The sequence below is a fragment of the Panthera leo genome, chromosome C2 (assembly GCF_018350215.1).
Source record: "Panthera leo isolate Ple1 chromosome C2, P.leo_Ple1_pat1.1, whole genome shotgun sequence".
Taxonomy (NCBI): domain Eukaryota; kingdom Metazoa; phylum Chordata; class Mammalia; order Carnivora; family Felidae; genus Panthera; species Panthera leo.
Window position 1 is genome coordinate 45595925 of NC_056687.1, and position 22697 is coordinate 45618621.

At 35.2% G+C, this 22697-nt stretch overlaps 1 protein-coding gene across 2 annotated transcripts in view; it reads left to right on the top strand.

Moving 5' to 3' along the window:
- The first annotated feature begins 328 nt into the window (after positions 1-328).
- The window catches only part of ARL6 (ADP ribosylation factor like GTPase 6), a 39731-nt gene continuing 17362 nt past the window's right edge, over positions 329-22697 (top strand). Inside the window, exons 1-5 of one of the 2 annotated variants that reach the window (XM_042903328.1) lie at positions 329-730; positions 3383-3532; positions 10699-10760; positions 11197-11265; positions 15034-15128. In XM_042903328.1, coding sequence (XP_042759262.1) covers positions 3410-3532; positions 10699-10760; positions 11197-11265; positions 15034-15128 — 349 coding nt within the window. In that variant the 5' untranslated portion in view covers positions 329-730; positions 3383-3409. The remainder of the gene's footprint in view (positions 731-3382; positions 3533-10698; positions 10761-11196; positions 11266-15033; positions 15129-22697) is intronic. The other variant, XM_042903327.1, reaches the window with a different exon arrangement.

The following is a 22697-nucleotide window of genomic DNA, read 5'->3' on the forward strand; positions in this document are numbered from 1 at the left end:
GCCCGGAAAGCCTCGGTTCAAGGGGCAGCGGGGCAACTCCGGTGCACGCCTTGCCAGAGTGGGCACAGTTGTGTCTTTCAATCGTTGCCATCACGCTGCCGCGCGTGCCGGGTAAACACACATAGGTTTCTTAGCGCTCTGGCAGCCACAAGAAGGGCCCGCCCCAAAGGGGTGAAATTGCTGATACTCTCCCGAGAGCCTGGGAGAAATCCGGACGGAAAGAAACGCCCACAGCAAACGCCAGGCCCGGAGCATCCCAGCAGGCTGTGCGCGCTCCTACAACTCCCATCATGCTCCATCCGGGACAGCACTGCTCCTCGCAGGAAGGCGGCAGTTCACCCCGCCACCTGTCTAAACACATTCTTTAATACTCTTCGGTGTGCCTCTGGCATTTTCCGGTGCTCTTCAATCCCATAAACAAGAGCACCAAGTCTGACTTCCTAAAACTCCAAGGAGGCGTGGCTTCGGGACCGGAAGAACGTCCGGTTGCCTAGGGAACGCTACGCGCCTAGGCGCCTGCCCAGCCACTGATGCTGCGGCTGTGGCACAAGCTACCAATTCACCGAACTTGTAGAAGCGGCTTTGCTCAGGAGCAGGGATTCTTCCAATGGAAGCATAGAGAAGAAGGCTGAGAGACGCCCGATTCTTAACCCAGAGACGGATACGAGCGAGTGGCCCATTCCTGTACCTCTTCAGCTCCTGGGCCCGCAAGACCAACCTCAAAGACCAGGTATCTCCCTGCCCCCTATCTGTAGCCAGCGCTGCCACCATCGCCACCACTCCCGCCGCGTTTTAGAATTGCGTTTTAGAATTGCTTTCTACTCTTTCCTAGTTTGTTTTTGTTTTTGTTTTTGTTTTTGTTTTTTTTTACTGTGTACCTTGTTTCTAAAGTTTAAGAGGTGGAAAAGGAAAGCTGGTTTATGCGGTTAGTATAAGGGACCCCAGAAAACTCGTTGAACTGGGTTGGGCATATGTTTGTTTGGTTTTAACACCGCCCAGTTTTTTGTTTTTATTTGGTTTGTGGAAAACGTAATTGAAATTTCATCATTAAAAACTAAAAGCCTAATAAAAATGCCTGAAGTACTAAGAGTGAGCTATAATTCACTCTAGGAATACTTCTTAAAGTTTACAAAGTACCATTCGTGGTGTTTTCTCTGCCCGACCACTATCTCTGAGGCCTACCTTCCAAGCCCTTTACTGTCTGTGGATAACATCCTAATTCTTCAAGACGTTTCTGGCAACAAGTAATCCTTTAGAAGGAATCTCAGATCACAATCAAGAGAATTGATTGGCTGGTGTGCAGAGAGAGGAAAACAATAAAACAGTAAGATAATAAACTGGAAAGGTAGACTGGAGCCACGCTGTGAACCTTAAAAGCTATGGGAGAAAGTTTGGGCTTTATTCTGAAAGCCAGTAGTTCTCAATAGTAACTGTACATCAGAAACACTGTGTAACTTTTCAAAATACAGATGCTCTAATCCCTTCATCAGAATTACTTCAAGTAGTTGATTCCCCTGTGCAGCAAAAGTTGGCAGGGCTTTAGACATAGTGAGCTACAGAAAACTTTAATTTTATCTCCCACTGTGCACATAGGGCATTGTAAATAAACGTTAAGTGGCTTAAATTGTTATCTTTTCTTCTCTCATGCCTGCAAAAATTAAACTTACAGAAATGAATGATTACTAAGAAATAGAAGCATGTATAAGGCTATAATTATAGCTTTTAGAACAACTGACTTCTAAATTGTATGCCCCCAAATATTTCATTAACAAGCATTAGGTTTGATAATCCATGAAAAAGGGTTGGAAAATCACAATCCAGGGTTCTATGGAAAATTGAATGAATATTCAAGTATCAAGCTTTTGACAGTCAGTGCTTTATAGTGGATGCTCAAAGGAGGAGGATGTGAGAAGTAGTCATTTTTTAAAAAAATCTGTTCAAATTGTATGAAAAATGGAAAACAAGATATTGCCCTTATATAAGCATGTTTGGTACAATAAATAACAAAGTGAGTAATAGCAAATCTACTTTCAATTAAAATGGTCTGTGTGAATTGCTTCATATCAGAAGGCTAACTTAAAGTAGATTCTACAAATGCTCCTTAAGTGGAGATTTAAAGGAATTGATGGAGTGAGAGTTGAATCTCCAGCACAAGGAGAAAAGTGGCACAAGTGGAGTACCTGAGATCAAACCCATCCCTTGGATAAAACAACTGTGGCTCTGTTTTATAGGCCCCATGCTTATGTGGGGCATTGTACCTTCTCTTTTCTGAGCATCATTGGAATTCAGTTTTGAAATTTCCGTATGATCCCCCAACAGGCCTAAGCAAAATCGATGACACAGCCTCCTTTTGGATGCACTTGTCTTGGAAACCTCATCATTTAAGTTGCTGCAAGCTCACAGCCTTCAAGGAATGGCCTTGCCTAGGATAGTGTGGGTTAAAAAGTACTGAAGGAGCTGGGGAATGACAGGCTTCTGGAACCTTAGATGGAGATGAGAATAAATCAATTAAATGAGATGACTATTTAGAGAACTCAGAAATGATGGTTAAAATAATAGGAAATACTTTGGACACAGGCAGATTGCAGTTGCTGCTATAGCAGTCCGGGCAGCAGTTGAGAGCTGACAACAGGGATATCTCTCTTCTGCCATCACATTATAATGTTTTGGGGAAGGATGGACCCAAAGGGAGCACCTTTGGAAAGTTTCATTTGGAATGTTCATAGCAGGTTATGAACAAGCAATATGTCTAGCAATGTATATTAAGATAAATATATCTGTTAGGATTCTTTGTTCCTATTGATAGAAAATGCAACCTAAGCTGGATAGAAGCAAACAAACAAAAACAGTAAATTTAATAGTTCAGATTATTGCATAATACAACAATGGGCCTGGCTTCAGAAAAAGATTTAGCCAGTGGCACAAATAATGTAGCTAAAATCTAAGTTTTTCTCTCTCTTTTTTTTTTAATCTGCCTTCTAAGCTTCCGCATTAGGCTTAGCATGAACCCCTTTGCCCATTCATTGTTCCAGATTTCCAGAAAAGGCTGCATATATTTTCAAGATCATAAGTGGCATAGTCCACACAATACTGAGTTTAACCACATTTTCTTCTTAAATATTATAAATTACAATGAGAAAAGTACAGTTATTTCAAGGGCATTATTCTGTGTGTTACCTAGGGTTGTAAGCTGCCAATCTGCATTTCAGTTAAGGCTCCTTTGTGATAATCAGCTTAAATTCTGTTTACTAAATACAGAGCTACATTGACATGGTTTTTATCATTATGTCTTTAAATTATTAAATTTTTGATGCACATGCTCATATTTTCCTTACCTAAAGTGCCTGTGATTGATATATCATTTTTACTTTCTGACTTGCAGCTGGTTTGTAAATATTTGAATCACATTATGGGATTGCTAGACAGACTTTCAGGCTTGCTTGGCCTAAGGAAGAAGGAGGTTCATGTTTTGTGCCTTGGGCTGGATAATAGTGGCAAAACAACAATCATTAACAAACTTAAACCTTCAAATGTAAGTATCTTTTTTAGATGCTTTAAGTATTTTCTGCGAGAGAAAGTTAATATGCGGAATTATTTTGTTTGCCATCATTACTTCAGATAATCATGTTATGAAATCCTGTTAACCTTGTAGTACCTTAAAGTAATAAATGTCAGGGTGCCATAATTTGCAGTGTATTTTATGCAGGTATACATTAGTAATACTTGTCTTGATAAATATGTCTTGATAATTATTTAAATTGGAATATTTTCCAAATGTCTTTTTTTCTCTAAAGATTCTCACAGATTTGCAAAGTTTACTCTTAGGTAGCATTGCCTTCTTTTTGGCTCTTTCTTAATAAGCAGAGGGAAAGGTGAATCATTTTTATGGGTTCTATGGATAATTAGACAGTTTACCAGGAGTGTAGTATACCTATCAGTAGTAGTAAGCAGAATGACTTTAAGTCATAGAAGTAATAAGTATATGAAAATATAATTTTAATAACTGTAAAATATATAAAGCTATACATTCAACACATGGTACATAAGTTGAAGTTAGGTTCTGCTACACATAAAGAAAACCCACATAACAGTGGACTAAATAAGTAAGAGGTTTCTTTTTCTGTCACCTAAATAAGTCCTGAGGAGGTATTCCAGGGCTGCGGTCAGTTGTGAGATATCCAGGCATTTTCCATCTTTCTGTTATGCTATTCCAAGTGCCTGGTTTTCATCTTCAAGATCTCCACATGGTCACCTTGGTTAACTATTATATCTGTATTCTAAGTCACCAGGAGGAGAAAAGAATAAGCTGAAGGAATAGACCTTCTTCCTAAATAAGCCCTCTTTAAAGAGCTTACCCAGAAGCACCAACTGATGATTCCTAACTTACATTTCATTGGCTACCCCTAACTATAAATAAAGCTGGATTTTTTAAAGTTTATTGATTTATTCTGATAGAGAGAGCGAGAGAGAATGGGGGGAGAGGGAGAGAGAATATTAGACTCCTCACTGTCAGCGCAGAGCCTGTTGTGGGGCTCCATCCCCCAAACAGTGAGGTCATGCCCTGAGCCAAAATCAAGAGTCGGCCACTTAACCGACTGAGCAACCCAGGTGCCCCTAAGCTGGATTTTTTTTTTAAAGCAAGGCATACTGCTGCTTCCAGGAATAATAAGGATCCTGTAAGTATAGAAAGAAGGAGAGAATGGATATTGAATAGACAACTAACATTTACAGTTGTAAATACACTTATTTAGGTAAAAGCCATTAGTGAAAAATGTAGAGTGAAAAAATAGACTGCATACAGATGGGACAAAAAACAAGCTCGTACTTTTAATGACTAAATGGCTAGAGAATGGGAAATATTGCTCCTAAATACAGTAGTTGAAGATGAATTTTATTGTCTTCAAATAATGCTTCAGGTTGGGCAGAATAGACAGCCTTACTACTACTCCATTTTCTTTTGCAACAGCTTTAGTTTTACTTCTGTTTAGTTGGAGATTGCTTTGGAATTACAAAAACACCATTATTTCTTTTTTTCTGGTCATTATTCCCTTCTACACGGATGAGTTTGCCACAGAAAAACAACTAACTGCTGGTGTATCTTCAGGTTGGAGATAGTTTGAGGCAGCCAGGATAAGAAGTCGAAGATGGATTTGGAAGGCAATTTAGTTAATTTAAGGAGTTCGCCACTGAGTTGGGAGTCAGCTCAGGCATACATGCTGAAGTCAGGCAGAGATCAAAAATACCACCTTTGGGGTGCCTGGGTGGCTCAGTCCATTAAGTGTCCAACTTCAGCTCAGGTCATGATCTCACGGTTCATGAGTTCGAGCCTCACATCAGTCTCTGTGCTTTCAGTGAAGAGCCTGTTGGGATTCTCTCTCTCCCTCTTTCTCTGCCTTTCCCCTGCTTGCATGCACTCTCTCTCTCTCAAAATAAATAAATAAACTTAAAAAAAATACCAGCTTTATTTAAAAGGTTGATTTTGGAGGGTGAGGTTAGGTCTGTTCAGAGGAGTTGCTAACACTCTATTGTATTGAGATTGGCCTCCCAAAATTTCAAGTTTTCCTCCTCAGGAAAAAATCCTACTCTTCTAGGTTTATTGAATGGCTAAGATCAGATGAGAGTGCATGCTTGTGATAAGCATGTGGCTTGTGATAAGCATGAGGAAAGAGAGGAAGAATGAAGAATGCTCAGTTCACTTCACAAACTGGGCAAAGGAGTAATTCTTTTCCCATGGAGAGGAATAAATTGGTGGAGGGGAGATTGAGAAATAAGGAGTATCATTTAATGAAGTTTTCTCTATATGAAGACAGGAAAAAAGAGATTCTTCCCCAATAAGGCAAAGATCAGGTCAAAAAGCCCACATACGTTGGAGTCTATCTCTTGACTTTGTGATTATACGAAATTTCTTTATCAGTCCTTCAGAGGAAGATAAAGCAACCTACCCAGTTGGATGGGGTCCAGAATTGAATTTAAAGAACAGTGAGTATATGTTAAAAGTAGAGCCATACCCAACTGTGCCTGGGCCCATAATCAGTACTGTGGATCAGCTATCAGAAGATCCGTATGGGCAAATGCTTAAACTCAGTGACTGGTGACCTGCATTTCTGTGGGTAAAGCTGTCAGCAATAAGCGAACAAGATTATAAGGAAATTTTTTAAGCAAAGGCCTATTCTGTCAGAGGTGTTTACACTTTTCTCCACATCAGAGAATAGCCTCAAAGGTAAATTTTTTTGTTTTGGTAAAACTGATCTCAAATAAGTACAAAATTATTGAAACCAGAGCCACCATTAATAACCACAAAATGGACCAGTCCCCCAATGTCTACTGTACTCACATTGGGAGAAATAACATTAAAAAAACAGAATAGAAATTACAGTTTCTTTTTCCATCCTCCCCAACAGTATAGTAATCTTATGTTCCAAAATATGGTTATTACCATAGGAAGAATCTTCCTTGGTATGGATGCAAACAGCTTTCTTACCTGAACAAGGATATTCTTTTGAAGACAATGGCTCTTAGTTTTTAAATTAGCTATGGATTTGTTTTCATAGTTTCTTTTGTCATTTCTAGGGATTTGGGTCAAAAAGGGAAGGAGACAGCATGCTCAGTCTGGATCTTAAAATAATCTTTTTTTTTTTTTTTTTTTTTTTAAAAAGAGAGCACATGAGCAGGGCAGGGGGCAGAGGGAGAGAGAGAGAAAGAAAAAGAGCAAGAGAGAGAATCAAGCAAGCTCCACGCTCAGCATGGAGCCTGATGCAGGGCTCAATCACACAATCCTGGGATCATGACCTGAGCTGAAATCAAGAGTCGGATGCTCAGCCATCTAAGACACCCAGACACCCCTGTGATCTTATAATACCCCCATTTCAGACTGGTTTTGTAACCTGTTAACCCTGCCTAACACACCACATTAGTCAGGAAGAGCCCTTCGGAAAACCTGGGTTCACAACCAGTAACTAAGGTTTTTTAATTAATCTTCCATTGTTTTCCAACATCCCTGTCTCTCTGTTACCTCTGGTGAACTACAAAACTAGCCTAGACTTGCTATACAGCTATTTTAAGGGGATGATCACCTACTTTCTAACACCACTTCCTGAGATTTAATCTTTAGGCAACTACCCTGTCTCCTTGAATAACTGACCTCTAGATCCTAAGAACACAGTAAGTTGCTTTGCTTTTTTTTTTTTTTTAATTTGGTGCTAATAGCCAAAAGACCACTTGAAAAAGGCCCCCAATCTCTGTCAAGGGTATAGATAATAACCCTTGTTTCCTCACTGTCTCTGTACTGAAGAAATCTCTTGTGAGCTTACATCCACTATTAGAAACATTTTTAAAAGTTTATTTATTTATTTTGAGAGAGAAAGAGAGAGAGCATGCCCACACAAGTTGGGGAGGGGCAGAAAGAGAGAGGGAGATAGAGAATATCCAAGCAGGCTCTGGGCTGTCAGAGCAGAACCTGACACAGGGCTCAATCCCACAAACCACAAGAACATGAACTGAGCTGAAATCAGTAGTCAGACACTTAACCGACTGAGCCTCCCAGGTACCTCTAGAAAGATTATTTTTAATGAATTAAGTGAATTATAGAAATCTACAATGCTCTATCAAGAAACTTCTTGCAAAAGAATTTGCAAATCTTATTTTATAGTAACGTCCCTTTTTTTTTGTCTGTGGATAGAAGCAGTTTCTAGGTAACTAGATACTTCCCGGCCCCAAAATGGCTTTAAGCTATCTTAATGCTTATTTATTGTCAATGTATTGAGGTTGCTGGTGTTTTCTAAACTGATGAATGGGGGTGGGGAGGCATTTTAACCTGATCACTGGAGAATCTGGTCTTAGCTGTATTTTCTTAGAGATGCACTCTATAAATATCTTTCTTTTCCAATTCCCAACCACCCCCCCTTTCCCAGCATAAATGCCGTTATACTACCACATCATCCTGATTTGTATGATTTAAAACAATCTGAAATATCTTGCATGTTTGATTGGTAGCTTGTTTATTAAATGTTTCCTCATAAATTTAAATTCCTTAAGAGCATATATCTCATATTAATCAACACTAAATCCCAAATAATATTGCAAGGTATATAAGTGTATTTTGGGTGAATGGACTGATGGGTTATTTTTCTATTTTCATTTTTGGGCAGGGAATGATGATTGATGGCACCAAGGTTATCATGTTTAGTAGACCAACCAAATAGAATCCTCTCTCAGAAATCCTGTTCTATTCTTGTTAACATTAGTCTATCCTTGGGCTGTGTCAGATAGACTATTCCACTGAGGTGATAATTCCTATACTCTTTGCTTGCTTTGTACCATTCCCTGAGCAAGTTAGAGAATGACCAAATGTATTTGTTCCTAGATAGAGCAGAGGACGATTAATGTTGGAGATCATTCTCTAGAAGAAAATGAATCCTGCTTGAATCTGGAAGCACCAGCTCACATACCTTGTTTTATCCTAATTAATTTGTGGAATTTCTTCTTTCTAATTATCTTACATTGCAACTTTAGAAATGATGGGAAGAAAAGAAAGTTGATTAATTTTATCCCTGTTAATTAAAACAGCAAGTTAAAAGAGAAGATCTGGAAACAAAGAGTTTGTGCAGAAGCTGGGTGATTGTGAAGAGACTAGGCAAATGTTCTAACTACAGTTCAGTGAGGATAGGGCTATTCTTTTGAGGTGTATCTTCTGAGATTTCTTTTTAAAAAAAATTTTTTTTAATGCTTATTTATTTTTGGGAGAGAGACAGAGCACGAGCAGGGGAAGGGTGGAGAGAGAGGAGACATAGAGTCCAAAGCAGGCTCCAGGCTCTCAGCTGTCAGCACAGAGCCTGACATGGAGCTCGAACCCACAAACCATGAGATCATGACCTGAGCCGAAGTCGGACACTTAACTGACTGAGCTGCTCAGGCGCCCCTGAGATTTCTTTAAACATTTAACTTCCTTGCTTTTTTATTACTGTTATATTTTTCCTGATAATAATAGCTGATGATTTTATTATGATTGTGATCAAAATCAAAAACCAAAACAGTGGGTTATTTAGGGACAACAAAAATTAGGAAACTGTTTAATCCAAAGTTTGTTTTGCAGTGAAGAAACCCTAAGATCTGAGGCAGGACTCTGAATCGCAGGAAATGAATTCTAACATAAACAGAAAGATATTTTTGGAAGAATATAGGCAGCTCATAAGAAAGAAAAGCTGAATAAACAAACTTCAGAAAAGCAAAACCGGGCATCTCTAGGGAGGCCTTTTCACTAGCACATTGCTACTAAGGTGACTAAGCTCCAGTGACTTTTCAGCTTCTGTCTTTGCATTTGAATTTTAAATTTCCAGAAGCAGACTACCAAATTAAATGTAATGGTGTGAGGCAACAGTTTTCTTTCTACTCCTGCTGTTTTCACACAAAAGCAACATGATGAACTAAAGGGTGATCTTTTTTAAGTTACACTGTGATTGATTGCATGGAGAAAGTTGGAAAGAGACTGAAATCAGTGACTATAATTATATTTGTTGAGTATTTACTATGGGCCTGACACCGTATTGAGTATTTTGCATTCATTAACTAATTTAATTCTCATGATAACTTTACAAGTTACAGATAATAACAGATTTCACATTTGAGAAAACTAAGGTTTGGAGAAGTTAAGTAACTTGTCTAAGATAGCATATTAACAATTAAGAGTAATTACAAGTTTTTTGTAATAAAGCAAAGCAAGAAGTGAGCCTGACAGAGCCTGACATGGGGCTCAATTTCATGAATTGTGAGATCATGACTTGAACCAAAATCAGGAGTCAGATACTCAACCAGCTGAGCCACCCAGGCACCCCAGTTTAAGGCACTTTAATTGCCAGTTTAAGTCACTTAATTGACTTTCTAACATGTCTCCTGCTGTACTTTTGCCCCCTTGTATCTCTTCACACAGAATTCCCCACCATGACCTTCGAGGCTCTACCTCTCTTTATTACATACAGCTCTCTGCCTTACTCAGTACATTTTAGATATACAGGTCTTATACTTTACCTCAGTGACAAGTTCCTTCCTGCATTGGGGTCATTGCACTGGCTAATTCCTTTGAATGGAATATTCTTTGCCAAGATCTCGTCATAGCTTTTCTCCTTTTTGATATTTACTCTTGGGTCAGATGTCACCTCCTCAGAGAGGCTCTTCCATGCCCCATACCAACCTCCTCCCCCATTGCCTCCCATCCCCAAATCACCTTTCATTGTACTTATCACTGCCTGAAATCGTGTTCATTTGTAGTTTACTTGATTATTGCTGTTTACCTTCTTTAGATAATAAGCTCAGTGAGAGCAGGGGCCATGTATATTCACCATCTAGATATGAGAACAGTCCCCTATAGTATATAGAAACTCATTAAGTATGTGGTGAAAGATTACAAAGTCCTGTATGTGAACTCGGAATGACTCATCAAACCGCTTTAAGGCTGTGGTAACTTGCAGCAAGCCACAAAATATGAATTAAGACATACACATTATACAGATTCATATTAGTAAACCTTAAACTTCTGTAAAGCATTCACACACTGTGATCCCACTGTAAAAATTATAATTTTGTTTAATTCTGTCATCTCCTTAGTGAAAAATTTTAGAATTGGATATTGGATATTTTTTTTAACCTGAGGAATAATTCATCTTTGGTAATTGCAAATTTCTAAATTTATCTTTTCTCTTAAAGGCTCAATCTCAAGATATAGTTCCAACCATAGGATTCAGCATAGAGAAATTCAAATCGTCCAGGTAATTCACTTTATTATGCTTGTGACTAAGAAGTTTTGGGTGGAAAAGTGATAATATTAGATCTACCTCATCATTCCTTCTACTTTTAGAAAAATTAATTTGTTGTTTCAGAAATCCATAAGTATTAAAATATTTGTACCACTACCTGTGGATTATTTTTCAGAATTTAGAGTTCAGACAAATTCTGATAATCTCTCTAGCAAGGAAAACATTTTTTATATGTTACTCATTGAAAAATATTTATATTCAAAAATTTATCTTATGGGACTTGTACTTGAAAATTGATTCAAATTGCATATTGTATATCCAAAGGTGGCTTCTTTGAAAAAATTTAAAATTTTAAATAGAAGTGACACCTTAAGTTAGTAATTTATAAGGTAGTCATTGTTTTGTTTGGTGTTTGATTTTGTTTTGTTTTTATTGTCTTTTTCTGTAGTTTGTCTTTTACAGTGTTTGACATGTCAGGTCAAGGAAGATACAGAAATCTCTGGGAGCACTATTATAAGTAAGTATGTTTATGAATGTTAGTTAACTAGATGATTATATTTTAATAACAAATAACGATTAACAGATAAATCCAAAAGATTACATGGGCTAGGTTGCAATGTTTATTTTTCATATAATTTAAGCACATTTTCTAATTTAAAAAGATACATGATCATACTTTATATTATTTTTCAAAGGCTTCAGGCTCTTCATGACTTTGGTTCTTTGCATATGCTGTTCTCTCTGTTTTTAATGCCCTCTTTTATTTTGTTTAAAGTTAATATAGTCATGCTTTAAGGCTAACTCAAAAGTCACCTCCTCTGTGAAATTTCACCATGTTGCCCAGGTATTCTGTCCCCAGCATTCACATAGTACTTTGCCCATTCACACCTCTGTAATCATAATTCTTAGGTCTTAAAGTCCTGTACCATACCTGCCTCCATAGTGAGAGTATGAATTCCTCAAGAGCAGGGATTATTTCTTATTAAAGTTTTTTCTTCAAGGCCAAGTATGATGCTGGACATATACATCAGTACATATTTATTGAATAAATTTAGTTAAAATAATAGTCCTAACAGTTGATCCATTTTTCTATAACCAATTCTAAACAAGATATTTTTCAGCATATGCACATCAAGTGCTCACTAATCACTGCAGATTATCAAGTTACTAGGATCCAAATGTATTATATCCTCTCAAGATTTGCATGTGGTATTAAAATGAATTCATTAACTTCTATTATTGCTAGGACTCCTTCATATATAAGCAATGTAAATTACTTTTGGAGTCTGAAATTATAATCAGTATCGTTTGACTAAATGCCCTTTTGTCATTATGAACTCTTGTTTTCAATGGTTATGACATGACTGCCAGATCTGATTTTAATTTTTTTTGATCAATTCTTTCCTGCAAATGTGCAATAAAAAAATACATAGAAAATAGTACTTTAAAAAAAGGAAATGTTTCTCTTTTTTTTTTTTTTTTAAGTTTATCAATTTATTTTGAGAGACAGAGACAGTATGAGTGGGGTAGGGGCAGAGAGAGGGAGAGAGAAAATCCCAAGCAGGCTCTGCACTGTCAGCACAGAGCTTGATGTGGGGCTTGAACTCATGAACCGGGTGATCATGACCTGAGCCCAAAACCAAATGTCGGATGCTTAACTTACTGAACCCCCCAGATACTCCAAAAGGAAATGTTTCTTATTTTAATTCCTTTTTCTTCAAAATCTTTTTGGAAGAAGTTAATTATGAACACTATAGATAAATTGTAGGTTGAAAAGTGAATATGGTTACTATGGAGAAGTTTATAATAATAGTAAATTTATATCTTGTATCTCTATATTTTTCTAATTATGAAAGAACAAATTCATTTTAATCTGTTAGACTGAAAGAGGTTAAAAAGATTAAGTGTACTGTTGGCAAAACAAGTCATTCTTATGGTGGGAATGTAACATCTTTTTCAGGGAGATTTACCAGTATCTGTTAAAATGAAAAATGTTCATGCCCTCCAGCCATCATTTTGCTGCTTGAAAAGTATCCTATGACTAACACTGGTGGGCAAAGATATACACTGAAAATTGTGTGTTGAACCCTGTTTATAATGACATATCTCAATTATAAAAAGAAAAATAGTATTCTTAATAAAAATATGTGCTTAGTATATATAGAGAAGAAAAAAAATAGGTGGAATGTACACCTAACCATTAATAGCATTTGTTTTGGGAACAACAAGATTATAAGGGAAGTTTACTTTGTCATTTATATGATTCTATAATATTAATTATTATATAATTTTTGCATCTTATCCTTATAATATGAAAAAGTAATAAAATACAAAATATAAGGAGTGCACTTTTTTTAATATTTGAAAAATATAGAAGAGAATATACAAAAGTTGTTTTCCATAAATGTCACTACTAATAAATTTGCTATTGTTAATCTTTTTTGTATATTTCTTCTTTTTTAAAATATAAAATACACACTTTACATAATTGAGAAAGGAACATTATAAATTGCCATATATAGTTTTTTATCCTGCTTTTTCAGTTAACATTCATGATAAGAATAAATCAGGAAAAACATACAAAGAATATAACTAATGCATGGCTACCTGTTATTTTTTCATATGCCTATGTCTATTTTTTTGGTCATTTTTCTATTTTTGGACATAAAGGCTTTCCTCAGTTTTTGAAGATTATAAACAGCCCTTCAGTTAACACATCTTTCTGCATAAATCTTTGTCATAGTCCATGTTTCCTCAGAATAAATTTCAGAAATAAAATTACTGGTTCAAAGTGAACATTTTTAAAGCTCTTGGTAGATCTTTCCAGTGATATCAATTTCTATGGCTACTACTAATAAATGACTGGTGATAATCTGTATTCATTTTTTTTAATGGTAGAAGAAATAGAACTAGAAAGTTGTTTTATTTTTATATTCGTGTGATTACTAATGACATTGAACTTTAAGATAATAACTTACTACTAGAATAAGTGATTCACAACAAAAGTATAAATGTCCAGTAAATATATGAAAAGATATTGAACTTCACTAGCAATTAATGAAATACAATGTAAATATGCTTTTAAAATGGCAAAAATGGAAAACTGTTAAGAAGCCATACAGGAAAGGGTGGGAAAAGTACTGATATTAGTATAAGTATGATGTTGATAAAGCATGTCTGGAATACAATTTGTCAGTGTTTATCTAAAACTTTTAATTTTGTATATATTCCTAGAAATTTTAGTCCTAAGAACAAATCTTAAAGTATCAAAAAATTTAAAAATTGTATTTAGGAGGATGTTTATTCCAAACTTTTTCATAATCATGAAAATTAAGAATAATCTCTAAGTCCAACAATAGAAGTTTGGCACAGTATTTGATGACACCATGCAATGAATGGGTCAGAGGGAATCAGTGACTTTTTTTTAAGGGCCAGTGAGATCTATAGGTGAACCCTTAAGCCAGTTCAGTAGCTGGTTATCAGTAGATGGTTATCAGTTTAAAAAAAAAATCAAATTGAATAAAATAAAAGCTATTTGTAATTATTTCCAAAAACTTATTTCAAATATAGTTATGTATACTTATGTGTCCTCTTAACGTAAAATGTATTTATCACTATGGTTAAGGTAAAAAATACTGGTATAGTGTTTCATGTTTCATACAAAGGTAGCTCAAACAAGAGGCGCCTGGGTGGCTCAGTCAGATAAGTGTCCAACTCTTGATTTTGGCTCAGGTCATGATCTCATGGTTTGTGAGTTTGAGCCCCGCATCAGACTCTGCACTGATGTGTGGAGCGTGTTTGGGATTCTCTCCCTCTCATTCTGTGCCTCCCCTGTTCATGCTCTTTCTCTCTCTCTCAAAATTAAAAAAGCTCAAACCATACTGCAGAAAAAGATCACGGAAATGTTTATATATCAGAAAGTCAGGATGTAAAACAGCAAGATTCCATTTAAATACAAATGTAGATATTCATATGTGAGTATACACAAAGAAAATGTCAAAAATGATTTACACCAAAGTATTAATAATGATTGTATCTGTGTAATAGAATTATGATTTTACTTGTGATTTTTTAAAATTATGAAATAACAAGTCATTAAATTTACCATATTATCAACCGAGAACAAATTACTTTACATAAAATATGACTAATGATAATATATTAATCACTCATATAAACTAATAAATAAAGAGATAATACACAGGTTAGGAAATGCAGATGAATACTAAATATGGAAAAATGTATGAGTTTATCGTTAATTTTTCTCATTTTTTATGTTACACAGAGAAGGACAAGCCATTATTTTTGTCATTGATAGTAGTGATAGATTAAGAATGGTTGTGGCCAAAGAAGAACTTGATACTCTTCTGAATCATCCAGGTATGTTTGTGTGTTTGTGGCATCTGTGCTTGAGGGTCTGTTTACATGAGATGTTTTGTTCTTTAGTGTTGGCAGAAAGTGTTACTGGTGTTATGTAATTATCTCTATTTTAAAATTTTTGAATTTTTTTTGAAATATAATCAATACAGTTTTATATTAGTTTCAGGTGTACAATACAATGATTCAACAATTCTAACAGTAATGAGTATATTACTCCCCTTTATTTTCAATTTTAAAATATAGTAATTATGCAGAACTCATATCTTTACCTGTAGCACATTATATATGTTTTTTATTTTATTTTTTTAAATTTTCACGTGTTTTACTTTTGCATGTACTTTTTAAAATTTTTATTTAAATCCAAGTCAGTTAACATATAATGTGATAATGGTTTCAGGAGTAGAATTTCGTGTTTCATCACTTACATATAACACCCAATGCTCACCCAACAAGTGCCTTTCTTAATGCCCATCACTGTTTGGCCCATCTCCCACCCAAAGCCCCTCCAGCAACCCTCAGCTTGTTCTTTATTTAACAGTCTCTTCTGGCTTGCCTGCTTGTCTGTTTTTTATCTTATTTTTCCTTTTCCCCTATGTTCATCTGTTTTGTTCCTTAAATTCCACATATGGGTAAAATTATATGGTATTTACCTTTCTCTGACTTATTTCACTTAGCATAATACATTCTACTTACATGTCGTTGGAAATGACAAGATTTCATTCTTTTTGATTGCTGAGTAATACTCCATTGTGTGTGTATGTGTGTATATGTGTATATATATATATACATACATACCACATCTTCTTTATCCATTTGTCAGTCAGTGGACATTTGGGATCTTTCCATAATTGGGCTATTGTTGATAGCGCTGCTATAAACATTGGGGTGCATGTGCCAATTTGAATCAGCATTTTTGTATCCTATGGATAAATACCTAGAAGTGCAATTGCTGGGTCATAGGGTAGTTCTATTTTCAATTTTTTGAGGAATCTCCGTACTGTTTTCCAGAGTGGCTGCACCAGTTTGCATTCCTACCAGCGGTGCAAAAGGGTTCCTCTTTCTCCACATCCTCACCAACATCTGTTGTTTCCTCAGTTGTTAGCTTTACCCTTTCTGATAGGTTTGAAGTTGTATCTCATTGTTGTTTTGATTTGTATTTCTCTTATGATGAGTGATGTTGAGCATCTTTTCATGTGTTTGTTAGCTATCTGGATGTCTTCTTTGGGAAAGTGTCTGTTCATGTCTTTTATTCATTTCTTCACTGGATTATTTGTTTTTTGGGTGTTGAGTTTGATAAGTTCTTTGTAGATTTTGGATACTAACCCTTTATCTGATATGTCATTTGCAAATATCTTCTCCCTGGTTGCCTTCTAGTTTTGTTGATTTTTTCCTTTGCTGTGCAGAAGCTTTTTATCTTGATGTTCATGTTTGCTTTTGTTTCCCTTGCCTCCAGAGACATGTCTAGTAAGAAGCTGCTGAGATCAAGGTCAAAGAGGTTGCTGTCTGTGTTCTTCTCTAGTATTTTGATGGTTTCTTGTCTTACATTTAGGTCTTTTACCCATTTTGAGGTTATTTTTGTGTATGGTATAAGAAAGTAGTCTAGGTTCATTCTTCTGCACATCGCTGTCCAGTTTTCCCAACACCATTTGCTGCCTTTATTCCATTGGATATTCTTTCCTGCTTTGTTGAAGATGAGTTGGCCATATGTTTATGGGTCCATTTCTGGTTTCTCTGTTCTGTTCCATGAATCTATATGTCTACTTTTGTGCCAGTACCATACTGTCTTGATTACAGCTTTGTAATACAGCTTGAAGTCCAGAATTGTGATGCTTCCAGCTTTGGTTTTCTTTTTCAGAATTGCCATGGCTATTCAGGGTCTTTTCTGGTTCCATACAAATTTTAGAATTGTTTGTTCTAGCTCTGTGAAGAATGAAATTTCAAAGGTTTTGCAGTGTTTTCCAGGTTGCCCCAAAATAAAAATACCCTTTTTTTTGGTTGCATAAGAAGAATAGGTGTCAGTAGCCAAAAATATAGATTGATAAAGAAGAAAGGAGGAAGTAAAATTCCATGTATTTCACCATGTATTTAAAATTATTTTGGTTATGGGGTGCCTAGGTGGCTCAATCGGTTAATGGCCAACTCGATTTCGGGTCAGGTCATGATCTCACGGTTTGGGAGTTCAAGCCCCACGTGGAGATCTGCACTTACAGTGAGGAGCCTGCTTCGGATCTGTCTCCCTCTCTTTGTCGTTCCCCCACTTGCAAGCACATGCTCGCCCTTTCTCTCTCTCTCTCTCTCTCTCTCTCTCTCTCAAAAATAAACATTAAAAATAATAAAATAAACAATAAAAATTATTTTGGTTGCCATTTTTTCATACATGTATGTATATATAGGTATGTGCAATCACAGAATTTCATATATATTTTTTCTGAGAAATATTTTGAAATAGATCTTTTACGTTTTTAAACTCTAAATGCCAGCCTCTATCCCCTTTTAAGATACCAGTATTAACAATTTGGTATTTTTTTTCTCATTGTTATTTATTAAAATCAGATCATATTCTCTATACTCTTCTGATCTGTCTATTCTCAGATAACACTGAATGATGGAAATCCTTTCAAGTCAAATTGCATATATGTAATTAGTCTTTTTAACGGTGCCTAATATGCCATACTATGAGTGTACCACATTTATTCTATCATTTACCAATTGATGGATATTCTTTCTTTTTCTCCACAGTACAATTCTCCAGTAAGTATTGTGGAACTCTGCATTAATAGCTTTACTCCTGCAAAAAGATTTTAAGTGGTCTTTGTGCTATGACTTTTAGGAAGAGGTGGTGGTTTAAAAGAAGTGTAGATTTATTAGGAATAGAATGGGAAGAGTGTGGGGCTTTCTAATAATTCTTCCTGCTCAACAACAATCACTGGTATTTTTATCAGACAACCTAAGCTTATTCAAATATTTGGGGTAATAATTATCTAGCTCGTACTTTTTATGTGACTTTTTCACTTTTAAAAACTTAGCAATCTTTTATCAGGGTTATCTGCTTTTCTCCATTGTATATTCTTGCCTCCTTTGTTGTAGATGAATTGACTATATAAGCATGGATTTATTTCTGGACTCTCTATTCTATTTCATTGATCTATGTATCTATTTTTCTTTTACCAGTATGATACTGTTTTGATTACTGTAGCTTTGTAATATAGCTTCAAATCTGGGATTGTGATACTTCCAGATTAGTTCTTCTTTCTCAAGATTGCCTTGGCTATTTGGGGCCTTTTGTGGTTCCATACAAATTTTAGGATTATTTGTTCTATTTCAGTGAATAATACTATTGGTATTTTGATGGGGATTGCATTAAATCTGTAGATTGCTTTGAGTAGAGTGGACATTTTAACAATATTAATTCTATCCATGATCATAGTATATCTTTCCATTTGTTTGTGTTGTCTTCAATTTCTTTCATCAGAGTCTTACAGATTTCAGAGTGTAAGTTTCACCTCCTTGGTTAAGGATTTTGTATATTAAAATGCAATATGTGTTACAGATTTTTGTGTATATATATAACAAATATATAGCAAAATTTGGTATATTAATTTTGCCTCCTGCAACTTTACTGAATTCATTTATTGGTTTCCAACAGTTTTTGATGGAGCTTTTGGGTTTACCATATATAGTATGTCATTTGCAAATAGTTAGTGACAGTTTAACTTTTCCCTGCCAGTTTGGATACCTTTTATTTCTTTTTGTTGTCTAATTGCTGTGGCTAGGACTCACAATACTATGCTGAATCAAAGTGGCAAGAGTAGACATCATTGTCTTGTTTTTAATTTTAAAGGAAAGATGTTCAGTTTTTCACCATTGAATATGATATTAGCTGTAGGTTTTTCATGTGACCTTAGTATGTTTAGGTGTTCTCCCTCTAAACCCACTTTGTTGAGGGTTTTTATCATAAATGGATGTTGTATTTTATCAAATGCTTTTCTCCATCTATTAAGACGATCATATGGTTTGTATCCTTCATTTTGTTAATGGGGTATATCACACTGATTTATTTGCTAATATTGAAACATCCTTATGTCCTTGGAATAAACCCAACTGGATTATGGTGTATTATCCTTTGTTGAGTTTGATTGTCTACATTTTCTTGAGGATTTTTGCCTCTGTGTTCATCAAAGATAGTGGCCTGTAATTTTTTTTTTAGAGTGTCTTTCTCTGGTTTGGGTATTAGAATAATGCTGGCCTTATAGCATGAATTTGGAAGGTTTCCTTCCTCTTCTACTATTTGGAATAGTTTGAGAAGGATAGATATTAACTCTTCTTTAAATGTTGATAGAATTCACCTGTGAAGCCCATTGGTCTCGGACTTTTGTTTATTGGTAGTCTTTTGATTTTTTTTTTTTTTATTCAGTTTTGTTACAAGCAATCAGTCTGTTCAGATTTTCTATTTCTTCCTGATTCAGTCTGGAAAGATTATATGTTTATAGGAAATTAATCCATTTATTCCAGGTTGTCTAATTTGTTGGCATATAATTTTTCATAGCAGTCTCATAATCCTTGACATTTTTGTGGTGTCTGTTCTTCTCTAATTTCTGATTGTACTTATTTGGGTCCTTTCTGTCTTTTTGTTTCTTGATGAGTTTGGCTAAAGATTTATCAGTTTTGTTTATCTTGATTTCATGATCTTTTGTGTTGGTTTTTTAGTCTCTATTTCATTTATTTCTACCCAGAACTTTATTTCCTCCTTTTAGTAACTTGGGGCTTTGTTTGTTGTTCTTTTTCTATTTCTTTTAGATAAAGGCTCAGATTGTTTGAGATTTTTTGTTTGTTTGTTTCTTGATGTAGGCCTGTATTGCTATAAACTTACCTCAGAACTCCTTTTGCTGGCTTGGGCTCCTGGGTGGTTTAGTTGGTTAAGCATCTGACTCTTGATCTCAGTTTAGGTCATGATTTCACGGTTAATGGGATTGAGCCTCGAATCAGGCTGTGTGCTGACAGTGTGGAACCTGCTTGCAATTCTCTCTTTCCCTCTCTCTCTGCCCCTTCCCTGCTCTTTCTCTCTCAAAATAGATAAACATTTAAAAAAATTGCTTTTGCTGTTTCCCTAAGATTTTGAAGCATTGTGTTTTCATTTTTGTCTGTAGGTATTTTTTATTATTTCCTTTTTTATTTCTTCATTGACCCATTCATTGGTTGTTTAGCCTCCATGTATTTGTGTTTTTTTCTGTCCTTTTTTTTTGTAGTTGATTTCTCGTTTCATACCAATGTGGTCATAAAAGATATAATATGAGTATTCTTAAATTTATTGAGACTTATTTTGTGACCTAACATGTTCTGTTTTGGAGAATATTCCAGGTCTACTTGAAAAGAATGTGTATTCTGCTGTTTGAGGATGGAATATTCTGTATATATCTGTTAAATCCATCTGTTAAATCCATCTATATATTTGTTCAGTGCCACTGAACAAAGTTCCTTATTGGCTTTCTGTCTAAATGATCTTTCCATTGATGTAAATGGGATCTTAAAGTCCCCTACTATTATTATATTACTGTCAATTTCTCCCCTTTATATTTATTAATATTTACTTTGTATATTTAGATGCTTCTGTGTTGGGTGCATAGATATTTACACTTGTTATATCCTCTTATTGGATTGATTTCCTTATCTTATTTATTGCTTTTCTATGTATTTTGTTATAATCTTTGGTTTAATGTCTATTTTATCTGGGGCCACCTGGCTGCCTCTGTGAGTAAAGTATGCGACTCTTGATCTAATGGTTATAAGTTCAGACTGTACACCCACGTTGGGTATAGAGATTACTTAAAGATAAAAAATATTTAAAAAATGAAAAATAAAAATAAATAAAATAATATTTATTTTGTCTGACATAAGCGCTGCTACCCCAGCTTTCTTTTGCTTCTATTTGCATGGGAAATCTTTTTCCATACCCTCATTTTCGGTTTGTATGTGTCTTTAGATTCTGAAGTAATCTCTTGTAGGCAGTGTATAGATGGGTCTTGTTTTTTTTTTTATCCATTCAGTCACCCTGTATATGAACTTTTTAAAATTGATGTATAAGTTGTGTATAGTCAAATGCTTAGATCTTGATTATATAGTTCACTAATTTTGACTAATGCATACACTCATGTAACTACACTGCCTATCAAGAAACATTTTCATCACCCCAGTAAGTTCTTTCACACTCCTTCCCAGTCAATACTCCTCACCTCATACCAGAGAACTTCTAATCTGATTTCTGTCGCCAGATTAATTTTTAAAATTAATTAATTTTAACTATTCTACAGTTTCATGTAAATGGGGGAGGGGGAACACATACATTTTTGTGCATAAGTTTTTTTATTTGGCATAATGTTGTGGAGAATCATCTATATCGTTTTATATATCACTTGTTTATTCCTTTTTATTGCTATGTAACATTCTGTTGTGTAAATATCCAACAGTTTGTTTATCCAGTATCCTGTTGATTGACATCTAGACTGTTTCTAGGTTAGGGCTATTATGAATAAATCCAATATGAACATTCTTATAAAAGACTTTTTTGTAGACATGCTTTCATTTCTCTTTGAAAAATTCCTAGGAATGATACTGCTGAGTCATAGGATAGACATATGGATCATATTTAAAGTAACTGCCCTTTGATTTTTCAAAGTGGTCATACTATTTTACATTCTTAACAACATATATGAGAGTTCCAGTTTCTTTACATCCTCTCCAATGATTGATGTTATAATATATTTTTTTCACTTTAGCCTTTCAACAAGGTGTGTAATAGGATCTCATTTGCTTTTAATTTCTATTTTACTGATGATTAAAAATGTTGATCACTTTTGCATATTTTATTAACCATTCTTGTACATTCTCTTGTAAAATTTCTTTTTAAAAATATTTATTTATTTTGATAGAGAGTGTGTGCAAGTGGGGGAGGGGCAGAGAGAGAGGGAGAGAGAATCCCAAGCAGGCTCCACACTGTCAGCACAGAGCCCAGTGTGGGGCTTGATCTTACGAACCATGAGATCATGACCTGAGCTGAAATCAAGAGCCTGATGCTTAACTGACTGAGTCACCCAGGCACCCCTCTCTTGTAAAATGATCTTTTTAAATCTTTTGCCCATGTGTTTAATTTGGTTGTTTGTCTTAGTATTGAATTTTAACATTTCTTTATAAATTCTAAATAGAATACCTTTGTCAAATATATGTGTTTTGAAGATTTCTTACCAGTCTGTGGCTCACCTGTTTATTTTTTTCACATTATTTTTTTTTTTAAGTTTATCTAGAGGTGGGGGGCAGAGAGAGAGGAAGAGAGAGAGAATCCTGAGCAAGCTCTACACTGCCAGCACAGAGCCCAATGCAGGGCCAGTTTCACACTGTGAGATCAGGACCTGAGCCAAAATCAATCAAGAGTTGGGCACTCAACCAACTAAGCCACCCAGGTGTCCCATTTTCACAGTATCTTTTAATAAACATATTTATCTAATCTTGGTGAAGTCTAATTTATCAATTTTTTCAATTTTTATTTTTAATTTCAGTTTTAGTTAACATACAGTA